This window comes from Spermophilus citellus (assembly GCF_964194105.1).
Source record: "Spermophilus citellus genome assembly, chromosome: 19".
Classification (NCBI taxonomy): Eukaryota; Metazoa; Chordata; class Mammalia; order Rodentia; family Sciuridae; genus Spermophilus; species Spermophilus citellus.
The window spans coordinates 19825967-19844132 of NC_138201.1; the positions used below are offsets into that span (position 1 = coordinate 19825967).

Genomic DNA, 18166 nt, shown 5'->3' on the forward strand with positions numbered 1-18166 from the left:
GTGACAAGATGCCACTTGGGAACGCAGAACTGTGGCTTCCCCAGGGGAACATGTCACTTACTTTCACTTTGGTCTCTGCTGGATAATAGAAACTGGGGGAGAGTTGAACTCAAAACTTTTCTCAAGTCCCTGGACACACTCATGTGAGGGTCTCCCAGCTCCCAGTCATGTGGACTATACCCATATTCTCATTTTTTAAAACCCATGTTCAAATTAGCTCAATCCTATTCCACATATTGTAATGTCTCTCCTCTGGGGTGAGTGGTTAATGACACCTCCCATGTATTCCCAGTGGCTCTGAGGGTCCTCTCCCTAAAATGTGAGGCTGTCAACCCTGGTCCACTCTCATAATGACCATGTGGTTTGGGGTATTATGTCTCCTACGGTTTCCAAACTCAGCTTCAGGCTTGCATTTCTGTTTCAGGTTAAGATAGATATTAAGATATTAAAATATCCATTCTGGTCATGAAGACAAAATATATAATTTTGAAAATAAAGCTGACCATGCAGGGAAGATGTTATAAGGTATGTGAGTAGAATTTCCAAGAAATTCTGAGATAACATGAAAAGACCAAATTCAAGATTTATCAGGATAAATGAAGGCACAGAGATTAAAACCAAAGGAATGCACAATTTTTCAATGAAATAATATCAGAAAATTTCCCAAACCTAACGAATTAAGTGCAAAATCAAATACAAGGAGGTTTATAGGACCTCAAATATGCAAAATTAAAACCGTCCCTCACCAAGGCACATTATTATGAAAGTGCCTACCATACAAAATAAGGATGGAATTTTAAAGGCTTTCAGAGAAAAATGACGTGTCACATTTGGAGGGAAATCAATCTGGATCTCAGCCATTTTTTTTCAACCAAGACCCTGAAAACTTTTATGTCTTGGAATAATATATGCTGAGCTCTGAAAGAAAGTGGATGCTAGCCAGGAATACAATACCCAGCAAAATAAAATCTCAGAATTGATGCTGAAATAAAAGCCTTTCGTGACAAACATAAGTTAAAAAAATTCCCAAGACTAGAAAGACTGCCTTACAAAACATACTCAAAATATTTATTGAAGGAGAAACAAAACTTATAAGTGAGAAACAAGCAAAGTGAGGGAAGGACAAACTAATTCAAATTAAAAGCCCAAAATAAACCAAAATGACTGAGAATACAAATCTCATCTGATTAACATCTTTGAATTCTCATAGGACTCAGCCAATTCTATGAGACTTTCAAAGAAGAACTAACGCCAACGCTCCTCAAATCATTCCATGCAACAGAAAAGGAGGGAACCTTTTCAAACTCATTCTATGAAGCCGGTATCACCCTGATACCAAAACCAGACAAAGACACATCAAGAAAAGAAACCTCAGACCAATATCCCTGATGGACTTAGGCGCAAAAATTCTTAATAAAATTCTGGCAAACTGCCAACAAAAATATTTTAAAAATCTAGTGCACTACGATCAAGAGGGGTTCATCTAAAGGATGCAAGTTTGGTTCAACGTCATGGAAATCAATAAATGTAATACATCACATAAATCGATTTAGAGACAAGAATCATTATCTCATAATAGGTACAGAAAAAACTTTGATAAAGTACAGCAAGCATTCATGTTCAAAATTCTAGAAGAACCAGGGATATAAGGAACATATAAAAGCTATATATGCTAAACCCAATGCCAACATCATCCTAAATGGAAAGATTGAAAGCATATTCTCTGAAATTCTGGTACAAGATAAGGATGCCCTGTTTCACCACTTCTTATTCAACATCTTGAAACTCTAACCAGAGCAAGTAGAGAGAAGAAAGAAACTAAAGGGACATGAAGAGAAAAAGAAGAACTCAAACTATCCTTATTTGCTGATGACATGATTCGATATTTAGAATAACCAAAAATCTCCACTAGAAAACTTCTAGAACTCACAAATGAATTTAGCAAAGTAGCGGGATGTAAAATCAACACCTATAATTCAATTGCATTCCTATGCATCAGTGATGAATTGACTGAAAAAAGAAATTAGGAAAACTACCCCATGCACAGTAGCCTCAAAAAAATATTTGGGAATCAATCTAACAAAAGAGATAAAAGACTTCTACAATGAAAACAAAGAACCCTAAAGAATAAAATTTAAGAAGACCTTAGGAGATGGAAAGATCTTCCATGATCTTGGAGAGGTAGAATTAACATTGTCCAAATGGCCACACTACCACAAGTGCTACACAGATTGAATGCACTTCCTCTTAAAATCCCAGTAACATTTTCCACAGGAATAGAAATAATCAGTCATGAAATTCATTTGGAAAAAACCAAGAGGCCCAGAATAGCCAAACCAATCCTTAGCAAGAAAAATGAAGCAGGAAACCTTACAATAGCGGACCTTAAATTACACTACAGAGCTACAGTGTCAAAAACGGCATGGTGTATGGGCACCAAGCAGACAAGTAGACCAATGGTAAGAACAGAAGACACAGAGAAGAATCCACTGAAGTACAGTGACCTCATACTAGACAAAGGCGTTGAAAACACACCTTGGAGAAATGATAACTTCTCCAAAAATTAAGTGGGGAAAACTGGAAATCCTCATGTAGCTACATGCAATTAAACCTCTGTCTCTCTCCCTGCACAAAACCCAACTCTAAGTGGATCAAGAACTTAGGCATTAGACCAGAGACCCAGAGACCCAAATCTACCTCATGTTGGCTTAGGAACCAAGTTCCTCAACAAAACTCCTAATGCGCAAAAAAGTTCAATCAAGAATAAATAAATGGCATGAAACCAAACTTCAGAGCTTCTTTACAGCAAGAGAAATGATCAAGAATATGGGGAGAGAGGGTTTACAGAATGGGAGAGCATCTTGGACACCCACATCTCAGACAGAGCACTCCTCTCCAGGATATAACTCAAAAAACTGAACACCACAAAACAAATAACCCAATCCATAAATGGGCAAAGAAAATGAGCAGACACTTCATAGAGAAATACCAATGGTCAACAAATATAGGAAAAAATGTTCAACATTTCTTGAGGTTTTTTTTTTTGTTGTTGTTGTTTTTTCTAGCCATTAGAGAAATGCAAACTAAAACTCTACTGAGATTTCATCTCATGCCAGTCAGAGTGGCAATTATGAAGAATACAAGTAACACTAAGTGTCGGTGAGGATGTGGGGAAGAAGTTCCACTCATCCATGGCTGTGGGACTACAAATTAGTGCAACCACTCTGGAAAGCAGGGTGGAGATTCCTCAGGAAACTGGGAATGGAACCACCATGTGTCCCAATTACCCCTCTCCTCAGTCTACACCCAAACGGACTTAAAATCAGCGTACTGTAGTGATGCAGCCACATCGATGTTCACACCAGCTCAACTCACAATCGCTCACTGTGGAACCAACACAGGTGTCCTTCACCAGATGAATGGGTGAAAAAAATGGGCTACATACACACCATGGAATATACCCAAACAAAGAGGAGTATTACACATTGCCAGTCAGTGGATAGAAGGGGTGACTGTCGTGCTAATTGAATCCCCCATGCTTATTCAATCCCTCAAACTAAAAGGCCCAATGCTTTCTCTAGTATGCGGATGCTATCTCACAATAAGTGCTGGATAGGAAAGAATGGAAGTACATTGGATTTGTCAAAGGGGAATGAAGGAAAGGGAGGGGCAATCTGAATATAGAAGACAGTAGAATGAATGGAATTTTATTTTCCTATGTGCACATGAATAAATAACCCCCACCAAAATATTTGTGAAATTCAAAAAATAACTCTTATTTGTTAGGGGTAGTGTTTGATGTCAGATCTTGGTTTGGTGCCCTGTGTCACAGGCTGGCTCATGTACTCTCAAACTTCCTACATTCAAGTCCTAACTCTCAGACTTTGATACTGAGGTAACATTGGAAGGCAGAACCTTTACCAATATAGCTATGGTACGTTCACACGAGTTCACATGGCTTTGTCCTAAAACGGTGTGACTCATGTCCTTGTAAGATTTGGATTAAGACAACGCTCAGAGGGGAGACCAGAAAAGGATACAGCCCCAGGTGGCCATCTGCAAGTCAAGAAGAGAGGTCACAGGAGGAAGCAAATCTAAGAAACATTCATCTTGGATTTCCGACCTTTTGAGCCCTCAGTATTCTGATCTAATAGCTCTAGCAATCCAGTGCACACAGTAATGCTAGATTTGTAAAATGGAGGATGGATTTCTCCTTCCCAGGGAGAGGATATTTAGGAAATTCCTCTGCTGTTTTGGTAAATTTTATGTAACTATAAAAGTCTTCCTAAATGACCCTTTTATATTAAATACCTGAATGAATCCAGGTTGGGTGGTGCATAACTGTTATTCCACCAGCTTGGGAGGCTGAGACAGGAGGATTGCAAGTTGGAGGCCAGCCTCAGCAACTTAGTGAGGCCCTAGGCAACTCAGTGAGGCCTTGTCTCTAAATAAAAATGAAAAGGGCTGGGGCTCAGAGGTTAAGCACCCCTGGGTTCCATACTAATGCCCAAAACAAAACAACAGAAAACCAACCAACTAACAACTGGAATGAACACCCTGCAGCCAAAATCCCCCCTCCCCACTTTTTTTTTTCATTTCAGGTTTCTTTTAATGGATCAAGGACCTGGGAATAAAACCAGAGACCCTGCATCTAATAAAAGAAAAAGTAGGTCCTAATCTCCATGATGTGGGATGAGGCTCCAACTTCCTTAATAAGACTCCTATAGTGCAAGAATTAAAACCAAGAATCAATAAATGGGATGGATTCAAACTAATTTTTTTTCTCAGCAAAAGAAACAATCTGTGAGGTGAATAGAAACCCTACATCTTGGGAGCAAATTTTTACCCCCTCACGCATCAGATAGAGCACTAATCTCTAGGGTATATAAAGAACTCAAAAAGTTAAGCACCAAAAAAAAAAAAAAATAACCTAATCAATAAATGGACCAAGGACCTGAACAGACACTTCTCAGAAGAGGACATACAATCAATCAACAAATATATGAAAAAATGCTCATCATCTCTAGCAATCAGAGAAATGCAAATCAAAACTACTTTAAGATACCATCTCACTCCAGTCAAAACGGCAGCTCCTATGAAGACAAACAACAATAAGTGTTGGTGAGGATGTGGGGAAAAAGGTACACTCATACACTGCTGGTGGGACTGCAAATTGGTGCAGCCAACATGGAAAGCAGTATGGAGATTCCTTGGAAAACTGGGAATGGAACCACCATTTGACCCAGCTATCCCTCTCCTCAGACTATACCCAAAGGATTTTTAAAAACAGCACACTACAGGGACACAGCCACATCAATGTTTATAGCAGCACAATTCACAATAGCTAAACTGTGGGGCCAACCTAGATGCCCTTCAGTGGATAAATGGATAAAAAATGTGGCATATATACACCATGGAATATTACTCAGCAATAAAAGAGAATAAAATCATGGCATTTGCAGGTAAATGGATGGTGTTGGAGAAGATAATGCTAAGTGAAGTTAGCCAATCCCCAAAAAACAAATGCCGAATGTTTTCTCTGATATAAGGAGGCTGACTCACAGTGTGGTAGGGAGGGGGAGCATGGGAGCAATAGACAAACTCTAGATAGGGCAGAGGGGTGGGAGGGAAGGGAGGGGGCAGGGGGTTAGCAAGGATGGTGGAATGAGATGGACATCATTATCCAAAGTACATGTATGAAGACACGAATTGGTGTGAATATACTTTGCATACAACCAGAGATATGAAAAATTGTGCTCTATATGTGTACTAAGAATTGTAGTGAATTCTGATGTCATATATAAATAAAAAAATAATAAATATTTATATTTTTAATTGTAGTTGGACACCATACCATTATTTTATTTATTTTTATATGGTGCTGAGGATCGAACCCAGGGCCTTGAACATGCTAGGCGAGGGCTCTAGCTCTGAGCCACGGCTCTAGCTCTGAGCCACAACCCCAGCCCTCATTTCAGCTTTCTAAATATCCGTAGGTTAGAATGCTTACATATAATATACTTCAGATCACTTCATTTTCAAAATATTTTTATATACATCTTTTGATGCTGGGGATTGAACCCAGGGCCTGGTCAGGCTAAGCTCAGACTGTACCACCAACCTATATCCACGGTCCTAAAACTTTAATTTGGATTTCTCATTCTGACTATGGATACATAGTAACCTGTTTTTCAGTTCCCAGAAGCTTTCTTCTACAGTTTCCAATATATCCAGTCCAGTAAATGTGATTTTTTTTTGTACCAGGGATTGGACTCAGAGGCACTTGACCCCTGAGCCCCATCCCCAGCCCTGTTTTGCATTTTATTTAGAGACAGGGTCTCACCGAATTGCTTAGGGCCTTGCTGTTGCTGAGGCTGGCTTTGAACTCACGATCCTCCTGCCTCAGCCTCCTGAGCCACTGGAATGATGGATGTGCGCCACCGTGCCCAGCTAAATGTGAAATTGCACATTGCAGATACTATATTTTTACTTCTTTGCAGTTTCATTTGATACCTTTAATTTTCCATTTTTCTCAGAAAAATAACTAATCTTTTCCTCTATTGTACCAGTATGAACTATTATCACATTGATTACAGGTCTTCTTAGAGCATTATCATCTAATTCCAATACCCGGAACATCGCAAGATATACTTCAAATTCTTGTGTTTATTTTAGGTTTGTAGGTCTTGGACTCCCATTTTTTCCAGGTCTCATAGATCTTTATATAATTTTGTATAAATTACATAAGAAACAGGGATGGGGTTGAGGCTTGACGGTAGAGTGCTTGCTTAGCATGTGCAAGGCCCTGGGTTCGATCCTCAGCACCACATAAAAATAAATAAATAAAATAAAGGTATTGTGTCCAACTTAAAAAAATGTTAAAAAATAAATTACATAAGTAACAAGCAAACATTTTGATTGTTCCTTCCAGAGGGAGAGTGAGCCTTTTTCCTGTCTCCACTGATGAGGATCAACCTGAGGGATGATCGCTCATGTTCCCAACAGAGTGGAGTCCAGCGCAGACTCTGCCTCACCTGCAAGTAGGTGCCACCTGCCTGCTACTCCCTCAAGCCCAGCCTCCAGATCTGCCTCTATTTTTCTGTTTTGTTTCAAGAGCATTTTTATGTGTTGCAGTGTGAATCCTGGAATTTTCTGTATGGAAATCATGGAGTATGTGAGCAGGAATGTCAGGAAACCAGGTGGTCCATGTGAAAATGGAGTCACAGGGAGAGGATCTGCAGAGTCTCAGGAGGATCTAGGGACCTCTCATCCCCAGAATCCAGGCATCACAACATGTGGAAAAAGTATGGGTTAATTTGAACTTTGAATCCAAGTAAGAGAACTTGGAGTTGTCTACAAGATTGGGATGCACTTTTTTTTTTTCTTGTCAAGGGAACTCATAGGAAATTTTGAGCACCTCTCCCCAGATGGTTGTTATCCAGAATAGAATCAAATCAAGGGGACAAGCGAAATGGTCCACTGGGGACTCCATAGTTCTGTGCTCCCCAGTGGGATCTTGTCACCTTAGTAGAGACACTAAAATTGCAGGCTGCAGAGAAATGAGCTCACAGCACCCTTTCTCTTAGACCCATGCAGGTTATGCTCAGGTGCACCAAGTGCTCCGCATCCATCCAGGTAATTGCCTCTCCGTTCCACAGAGATAGTGAGTGAGTACCTGGGACTTGTAGGAGGAGGTTGCAAGGGGTAAACTGGGTCTAGGAGTGAGGTTTTTGGTAGCTTGAGACACCCAGCTCTCACCCCTATATTTAAGAACACTAAGCTGCTCTGTGATATGTGAGAAAGGAGATCTTCCTAGGTTGTGTCATCCTTTGAGACACAGAAAGTTAGGGGCTATTTTCAATAGGAAGTGCCAATTATGTCAGGTTTCTATTTAACTTTTTTTCTAGCAACTACAACAGTGCTCATGTTACATATGCGTTTCCCTGTTTGATATGCTATTTACTCCTAAACCAATAATCAGGGATGTAATAAGTCGCCTGTCTGCTTTGAACTAAATATACTCAGGTTTCCTTCTCTCCCCTTCCTGAACAAACAGAATATTACTGATCTCTGACTACTAGACTCTGAGGAATTAAAAACCATAATTTTATATAGCCCAGAAGGTAATGAGGGCAACCTCACATGGCCACAGACATCTATCGAACTTTCCCATACAATCTTTCTTGTCCTACATTTAATCTCACAATTTAAAAGTGAAGGGTGCCACTCCATAGTGGGTGCTCTGCCCATGAGCAAATTTCAAGTGAGAGGTCAGTGGTCTTGTGTCACCATCCCAGGAAAAGACCAGTGAATCTGATTGTGGTGTCTTTCTCTTTGCCCCAATGACAAGATAACAGAATTGTCCATAGCTAGGTAAGAAGAATATTTGTGTCCATTAATCTTCTTTCTTTTCATTATTCACTTAAAAATTATCGTTGTTCTTTCTCTGATAATGAAAGTGTCTGAAATGCATTTGATTATATATGCACCATTTTTTTATCCATTCATCCACTAAAGGGCATCTAGGTTGGCTCACAGTTTAGCTATTGTGAATGGTGCTGCTGTAAACATGGATGTGGCTGTGTCCCTGTAGTGTGCTGTTTTTAAGTCCTTTGGGTATAGACCGAGGAGAGGGATAGCTGGGTCAAGTGATGGTTCCATTCCCAGATTTCCAAGGAATCTCCACGCTGCTTTCCATATTGGCTGCACCAATTTGCAGTCCCACCAGCAATGTATGAGTGTGCCTTTTCCCCACATCCTAAACTCATTCTGTCCTGGTGTGTATTTTCAGGTCCTATTTCATGCAAATGCACTTCCAGAAAAAACGTGAACCTATCTTCTTTTCTTCTTCCTAAAGCAAACTGGACTTGCCTCACGTCATCAGGGCAACGGATCCTCCTGCAGTTATGTTTGGGTGGGTCTGTGATGAATCTAGTCTGCTGTTTCCTATTGTTGTTAGAAGACTAATTTTTCTTTTAATGATTCTGAATACAGACTTTAAAATATTCTTAGGGTCTATCTGTAAGTGTGAACCCTGAGCTGTACTTAAATCCTTCCAATTCACAGAAACAATGGATTATTTTCAGCCTTATTTTCCGGAAATAGCTGCCATTCATTCACCCAAATATTCTCCAGGATTTTCTCCTCCTTGGCCCTGTGGCTTATATATGTCACAGTGGCTCTGCACCCAGCAGGGCACCTGGCTGTGGGTGGCTGTGCCCTCCCTGATGTGCAAGCTGTTTCTCCCTAGTGCTTGCCATAGTTTTCCAGCTAGATCTCTGCCACAGAGAAGAACTTCCTGCCCATTTTTTCCTGAGATCCTAACCCACTTAAAGCAGGATGAGTCCCCCTTGCTGCTGCTGGTATCATTATTATTTTGGTACCAGGGATGGAACCCAGGAGTGCTTGACCCCTGAACCACAACCCCAGAACTTTTCACATTTTATTTAGAGACAGGGTCTCCATAACGTGCTAGGGCCTCTTTAAGTTGCTGAGGCTGGCCTCAAAACTTGTGATCCTTCTGTCTCAGCCTCCTAAACTGCTGGGATTACAGGTGTGCACCACCGCACCTGGGCCACATTACTTCCCCTGTGACTTATGTCCCTCTCCATGAAAGGTGCAGTCTTTCTAATGTAGTTTGCTTTGAACACCGTGTTAACCCGACACCATCACATTGCTAAGAGCCACAGGTTAGGGGGCCCCTTGATTACCCTGCAGGGAAGCAGAAAGTTTCATCCTGGTCCTGAGCCTCTGGGCTCTTCTGTGCTAGACGGGTGTGAGTGGCAGGTGCGATGGCTGGGAGAGGACATGCTGGACAATTTCTTTTAGCTCCTTTTTATAAAGGGTTCTTATTCACCAGAACTCATTCTAATGTCAATGAGCTATTAACACAGATGTAACCATATACTTTTAAAAATCACTTACATATTGTCTGACATTTAAGTGAATCAGTATTCTGTATTGGATGTATGATTTGCTGATACATTATGATGTGATCTGAAATTTAGATGGAGGATGGGCACGGTAATCCCAGGGTCCTGGAGGCTGAGGCAGCAGGGTTGTGAATTCAAAGCCAACCTCAGGAAATTAGCAAGGCCCTGGGCAACTGAGTAAGACCTTGTCTCAAAATAAAAATGAGGATGGGCCTCGGGCTTTGTATCAGTGGTTGAGGACTCCTGGGTTCAATTCTTGGTAGGAAAAATAAACTCTTTGTTCTCAGCTGGATAGATTCAGAAATACATAATTACTCCTGGGTCTACACTCTTTTTGTTGTTGAAAGTGTTTGCTCACGTTCCTTCATGCTCTGGAGAAAGGAGATTCATTTTTTCATGCTGCTACTATGCAGTTTTGCCTTCAGACAAATAAGACTTTCTGGTCATTTTAAAGTAACAATGAACTGAGGTCTTGATTTCTGAATATTTTTGAAAACCCCTGACTTCTTCTCATTCCTACTTTTCCAAAACTTTCCTGTTTGCACGACTACATTTTTTGAAGTAAGACTGAAAATCATGTCCCTGAATGCTCTGATTTGCAGGTGATTTAAACATGTTACTGAAAGGATTTTACAGTGCTGGGTGCTTGCCTTGCACGTGTTTTAACATGAATCAAACACAACGAAAGCAAAGTCTCCACACAAATGGTATAAGAGAACACCATTTTAGAACTAAAATTTAAAATTTTTATTTTAAAATGTTGTACATAAACAATTATACTTAAACATAGATGTTTAAGTTATTCTTTAAAGGTTCATCAGCATATATTTTACCGACATGAAACAGTTGTTATAAGAACAGATGTATGTAATTTTATGTATAAAAATGTCAGGGAATAACAGCTGTGCCTCTGATCATGTGTGCCTTGTGGAAGATCTTCCTAGTGTCATTTCTGGGCTTGTCATGGTAGCAACAACCTGAATATACTGAATAAGTGAAAGAATAAAATTATATTTTTCCTGATCACCACATCTGGGAAAAGAAGAACTTTTTTCCTAATGGTGTAGAGAATTTCCCTTTTAGACAAACACTACATGTTCTTACTCATGTACGAAACCTAAAAAAAGCATTGCACACACTCTCCAAGAAATATTGTTCCAGCAGATCATTCAACAAATTCTCCAGCATAAATTTCAGTCTTGGGCATTTGATTCCAGAAAAATGTCACCTTGAACTTGGAACAGAGATAACATCTTCGAGCTCATCTCTCAGGAATGGGCTGAAATTTCAGGAATTAATTTTCAGGAATTAAAACCTTGAAACACCAACTCTGTTTTAAATGTAGTTCTATCTACTCCTCTGATTGTAAAGTCTTAAAAAGGAAAAAAAAAATAACTATGCTCTTGGTAATTTTTCCAGAATGTTCTAACATAGGCTAGTTATTCTGGCCAGAGGATGCACAACAATGTGACATGTGTAGCCACCTCGGAGGATTCCAAGGACAGACATAAGGTTTTGAGTCCTCAGAACAGGATTGTGCAAATGTTCTACTATGTTGGTTTTTCTATTATTTTTTTTTTACTGGAGTTTGAATATAGGAGCAATTAACCACTGAGCCACATCTCCACCCTATTTTCATATTTTATTTAGACACAGGGTCTTGCTGAGTTGCTCAGAGCCTGTGTAAGTGGCTGAGACTGGCCTTGAACTCACATCCTCCTGCCTCAGGCTCCTGACCTGCTGGGATTACAGGTGTGCGCCCTCACGCCCTGCGGTAATTTCTTTCTTGTCTTTCTTTTCAGGCAGGGACACAGCTGATCTGTTATTAAAAGGACTGCATTGATTCTCCCAAGTCTGGTGCATGAAGAACTGTATGATAATAAGATTAGAAGCCAACATTTCTAGAGAGTTCATTATGTACCATGAACACTTCCAAGGTTGGTAGGCACACTTTATTTTTTCCCACATAGTCTCTGCAGGATCCACATAACAGGACTCTCTATGTGGACAGCTGAGATGATTGGACCTCAGCATCCCAGGGTGCTTAAGAAGAACTTATGGTAAATGGCAGCTCCGACTCACAACTTCAGTCTGTCATCAGAGTTCACACCAATATTTTCTTGTTCATATATTACAAACATTTGGTCTAGTGGGAAATAAGCCAGAGTTAACATGGTGCTGACATGAAGTAACTCAGTACAGTTCTAGTCTGTGCACACTCATGTTTGGGAGGGTCTCACTTCCAGTATCTTGCAATCAACCCCCCTGCAATTTGGCCCAAATTGTAGACCTCCATTTATGCACCTGACAGTCAAGATCCGGAAAAGGAAAATCAAGTAACCTTCTGTCTTGTCCCAGACAACCTCAGACATGAGGTAATAGGAAGGAAATATATTCTAAGATAGATGCCACTTTTTTTGAGCCGTGACTTGGCCCCATTTTTTAAAAATCACCGGCTCTTCTTATTTTTCACTTTGAGGCTGGGTCTCAGGAAGTTGCTGAGGTCCTTGCTAACTTGGTGACATCAGCATTGAACTTGCCATTGTCCCATCTCAGCCTCCCAATCCACTGGGATTACATGAGTGCACCACGGCACCTGGCTGACAATTCTTAATGTACAAGAAAACTGAAGTATCAATATGTATGCCGCTGTGGAGGTCCCAGTGAGATTGCAAGGTACTGAGATAAGGCGGTGCGTGGAGATACGTTCTCCAGGGTGTGAATAGAACATAGTAATTTTTTTTTTAAATTTTGTGCTGGGGGCTGCTTGGTGGGTAAGTGTACCAGCACCAAGTTACACCCAGTCGTTTTGACTCTGTATTTTGAAACAGGGTCTCACTAAGAGGCCCAGACTGACTTCACCCTTGTCATCCTCCTGCCTCAGCGACTAGAGTCACTGGGATTTCAGGCAGACACCACTGTGCCCAGCACCAGAACTGAATTTTCATGTGGAATAAAAATACAGTTGGATGAATCTTCTTTTTTTCTTCATGGAAGTGGGGTTCATTTGAGATTGATGAAGGAGGTCAGATTTGCAAAGAAGACATTTTTGTGAGTTACTGTGGCCACCATATTTTTCTTTCCCGCATAAGATGAACAAAGCCAACAGACTGTACAGTAATATTCACATAAGAAACACCGTGTACACCGTGACTGGTGTTGGCGTCATGGCCAACGCCCTTCTTCTTCTTGTCCACATCTCCTTGCACATTACTGGACACAGACCTAAGCCCACTGACCTGCCCATTGGTCTCCTGGCCCTGATCCACCTGGGAATTCTGCTCATCAATGGCTTCATAGCTTCGGACATTTTTATACCTCAGGGGGGCAGGTGGGATGACCTGATGTGTAAATTGCTCATCTACCTGTACAGGTTGACAAGGGGCTTCTCCATCTGTGCCACCTGCCTGCTGAGTGTCCTCCAAGCCATCACCCTCAGCCCCAGGGGCTCCTGCTTGGCAAGGTTCAAACGTAAATCCTCATGTTACAACCTGTGTTTCCTTCTCTTCCTGTGGGTCATCTACTCATCCTTCAGTAGCCACCTCTTCATCTCCATTGCTGCTACCCCCAATTGGACCTCAGACAACTTTATGTATGTCACAGAATCCTGCTCCTTCATTCCCATGACCTTCTTCCTCCGGCACAGCTTGTCCACCCTGCTGACCTTCAGGGAAGTCTCTTTTATAGGAATCATGGCCCTCTCCAGTGGATACATGGTGGCTCTCCTGTGCAGGCACAAGAGGCAATCCCGGCGTCTCCACAGCACCAGCCCGTCTCCAGTGTCTTCCCCAGAACTGAGGGCCACCCAGACCATCCTGCTGCTCATGAGTTGCTTTGTGGTCATGTCCATGTTGGACAGCATTGTCTCCTATGCAAGAATCACACTGAAGGATGATCCAATATTTTACTGTATCCAGATCCTCGTGACCCATAGCTATGCCTCGTTCAGCCCTTTGGTGTTTATTTGTACTGAAAAACGTATAATTGTTATTTTCAGATACATGTGGGAGAAGACAGCAAACATTTCAGTATCCAGTGGTGGATAAGTTCTGTTAAGGCGAGAAACTGCGCTGAATTTGGAGTGATTTGTCATGACAGAGTGTGTAGAGTCTTTGGTTTAAATGCAATGCAAAGTCTCACTCCCTCTGTTGAACCATCCAGTTGGACATGTGTGGATGCAAGTACATTAAAGAAAGCTAAACCATGTGCCTCTCCGAGATATTATGGGGATGTCATGTTTCTCACTGGATCCTTAATAGGGGCCCGTGAGTTGGATGTCACTTGTCATAACCTGGGTTATTCTAAACTCTTTTTAGATACAGAAGAGTTCCAATGTTTCTCAAATATTGCATCATCCCCATTATCTGTATTTTTCCAAACTCCATTTGTAAACATATTCTACCATGAAATATCACATGATCCAGCACACACGCAATACACACTCATAGGCGCGCACACACACATTCTACAGGCAGGGAGTCAAACAGTCATCTCCACATCACTGCTGCTAAAAGCAGGCTTTAAATATTCAAACACAGAAACAACTCAGCACCTACAACCAGAAGAATATGTAAACAATACACAATGACCTCTGCACACAATGACCTCTGCATAATATCATCAACTCTTAAAATGGAAGAAGATTCTGGAACACGGGGCCGCACAGCTGAGTCCTCAAGTTACTCTACTCAGTGAAGCCAGTTCAGTCACAAAAGAACAAACATTGTATAAATGTACTTAAAGAAGGTGGGAGTTGGAGTGGGCAGAGTGACCAAGCAGGAACAGAAGGGTGTCCAGAGACCAAGACAAGGGTGCAGCGGGGAGCTGTCCCTTGGTACTTGGAGAACATCTATTAAGTTAGGAAGTGAGTGCTGTGGTGGGTGTGGTGACTGTTGTGCAATAATGTGAATAGATTCCAGGCCACTTGACTGAATGCTGAAAAATGTTCAGAAAGTTTATGTTATTTATATTTTATCATCATAAAAGTGTTTTTAATGATCAACTCAGTTGTGGAAAACATTGTTTCTGAAACTATAAAGTAAGGGATAAGACCCTAAACGTGCCACAGTGCCATTTGGTGAGTTTCGAAACATTTGTCCCAGGGATGTGAGATTTGTCCCAGGGATGTGAAGATTGGTTTTGAGAAGCTCACTTCTGATCTCAGCCTCTCCCAGGAGAGGTGTTCTCCATGCGGATGCTGTTAGGCAGCACTGTGGGCTGCTCAGCCTTCCAAAGACGTCCAGCATCACAGTGGGTAGCTCCCAATTTGAGGCTTCCTGGGTGAGAGGTGCATGAGGTCAGAACACCAGGTTTAGACAGTAAGTCACACGTGGGAGTTTACCAATCATGACAGCAGTGCTGCGAAAATTATGCACTTGTCATATATTCTATTTAATTAGAAAAGTTAGCCAAATATAGAATACTCTCAAATCAAAGGTCTTTATAAAAAAATGTAAGTAGTAAAGGAAGCAAAGAATATGAGACTAAACATTTTAAAAATCGGGAAAGGAACATAGAAAAGAGGAGAAAAAGGGTCCAAAGGATTATCGGACAGAACAAAGTGGCTGATTAAGTTATTATGAATCGGTGTTAAGTCTGAATCAATGAAACTTGGGGGTGCATCAGGAGGATGTTGCAGAGACGTGAAGCAACACGTTTCCATTCACAACCAGATTGAAAAACCGAATCCTAGATGCACACAACCTCGGAACACTGAGGTTGGAAAGTGGAAGAAAGCAACGATTGATGGAGAAGAGTGAACCAGTAACACAAGACACCCCACCCCTCCAAAAAGGAGCCCAGAGACACGGGACTTCATGATGGAGGGCTACACATTGAACAATTAGCACCAAACCATCTTGATCTCCTCCAAATTCAACACGTTGAGAGCATCATCCACGGTGAAGGCCTGGGGTTTACCCATGGGACACGGGTGGCTCAGTACAATATAGGGACACCCAATAGCATACAAATTCCAAGGAAGGAGAGACACTGTCTCACGAGTGACATGTTCACATATGTATAAACACTAAAGATCCCACAGAATTCCTTTCAGGATTCTGACAGGCATTCAGCAGAACACAAAGGCAACATCCCAGGAATTCTGCTTTGTTTCTTTACAATTGCCAGAAAATATGGGCAAAGAAAATTCAGAGAATAATCCCCACAATAAACCATTATAAAGAGCAAAATACTGAGGCATGAAGTTGGCCAGGGAAAGAAAACACTTGTACCCAGAAAACTATAATCATGCAAGAAATTAAAGCAAGCATGAATTAGAGGAACCACACATCATATTCATGATGCGAGGAATCAATATCAAAATGTCCATACTATCAGAGTTATGTACAGATGCAATCCCTATCCAAATCTCAGGAGGATATTTCACAGAAATAGGAAACCAGGTAGCTAAAATCCACATGTGACCCTACCAGACCCTGAATAGGTAGACCAACCCCCATAAACAACAAAGCTGATGGATTCACACCCAATTTTTAAATATATTATGAAGCTATGGTAATTAAAACCGTGTGTTAGGGCTGGGGATGGATCTTGGAGATGTAGCACTTGCCTAGTGTACGGGCACAGGCCCCCGGGGTTCATCACCAACACTTGAAAACCACACCTGCATACAAAAGAAATAAAAAAGGAAGAAACAAACAAAAAAAAACCATTATGGTATAGTGGCATAATAGTAAACCTATAAACTAGTGGAACAGAACGGGGTGCCTTGATAAACGTATTCATACAATGTCATGGAGACATCTTTCAAAGCACTGCCATATATATATATATCCAATGTAGCATGAATATTCTTGTGAACAGATATTTGTATGCAAAAGAAAAATGATGGACCCTTGTCGTATGGAACACACAAGGATCAAATCGAGATGGATTGAAGAAGTAGATGTGAGACCCCCCCCCAAAAAAAAAAAAGTTGGAAATCTTCATGGCATTGGAATAGGAAACGATTTCTGACAACAAAGTCAGCCACATGATGACATGAAACTACAAATCTTCTGTACAGAAAAGGAAACAATCCGCTGTTAACAGACAACATGGGATGAAGACCACACTTTCGGATCATATATCAGGAAAGAGGTTGATTTTCAACGTTTGGGGCTGGGGATGGAGCTCAGTTGGTAGAGTGTTAGCCTTGTAAGCACAAGGCCCTGGGTTCAGTCCCCAGCACCACAAAAACATTAACCTTTATTAAAACCTCAGAACTTAGTAAAAAAAAATAATATAACCTCATTAAAAACAGCACAAGATATGAATAGATATCCCACCCAAGCAAAAACACATATGTGGCCAATGAGCAAAGAAAAGATGCTCAACATCCAACAATTCTCAAGGAAATGCCAATCAGAGCCACCACGAGGTGTCCTGTCACAGCAGTCAGGAGGGCATGATGTGAAAGGAAAGGTCACCAAGACTGTGGAAGGTGCCCTGTGCCTGGTTGGATGCCTGTCACGGCCCTGGAGAAATTCTGATAAATATCACCATTGTACTTGTGCTTTGTAAACAAAGTCCAATAAAGAACGGGATCTGAGCAGAAGGGATGGATGGACACATATCTGCTGCCATTCTTTGTCACCCGATCAAACACAGTGTCTTGGGTTCTCCTGGGCATTTCTCATGTGTTTGATTCTTCCTTTCGATCTGCAAATCCAGGTTACCATCATTTCTCATTTATCTGAGTCCTGGACAACTTCTGTTTTTATTTATCTGGATCCTGGACGTATTCTATTTGTGGATGCCCTGTGGATGAATACATCCAGGTTTCCCTATCTGGAAAACGTCATTTTCAACTCTATTATTGAAATACGATGCGGTCTTCACGTATAACATTTGGAGGGAAAAAAGTTATTTATTTGTTTTTGTTTACACTTTTAAGATACAGAGGGGATGTGGGGGTAGAAAGATAGTAGAATGAAACCGACATTATTACTGTATGTATATATGTGATTGCACGACCAATATGATTCTGCAACAGGTACACTCAGAAAAAATGAGAAAAAAAGTATTCCATCTATGTATGATATACCAAAGTGCATAAATGCATTCTACTGTCATGTGTAACTAATTAAAACACATTTAAAAAAAGATATGGTCTCATTTTGGAGGACGTGCTCTGCTTTTAAGACAACCTCCTGCTTTCAGGCAGTTTAAATGCAAAGTGCTATTGTCATTTGTGTATCTTTTGACCATATCATGACTCAAATAGAAATACT

General features: G+C 41.0%; 1 protein-coding gene across 1 annotated transcript; it reads left to right on the plus strand.

The window, feature by feature from the left end:
• Positions 1-13099: 13099 nt before the first annotated feature.
• LOC308638617 (vomeronasal type-1 receptor 94-like) lies at positions 13100-13978 on the plus strand (the record flags this gene model as incomplete). Its single annotated transcript, XM_081276237.1, has 1 exon — positions 13100-13978. The coding sequence occupies one exon, from the start codon at positions 13100-13102 to the stop codon at positions 13976-13978; it is 879 nt and encodes a 292-aa protein (XP_081132363.1).
• Between the last annotated feature and the right edge of the window lie 4188 nt (positions 13979-18166).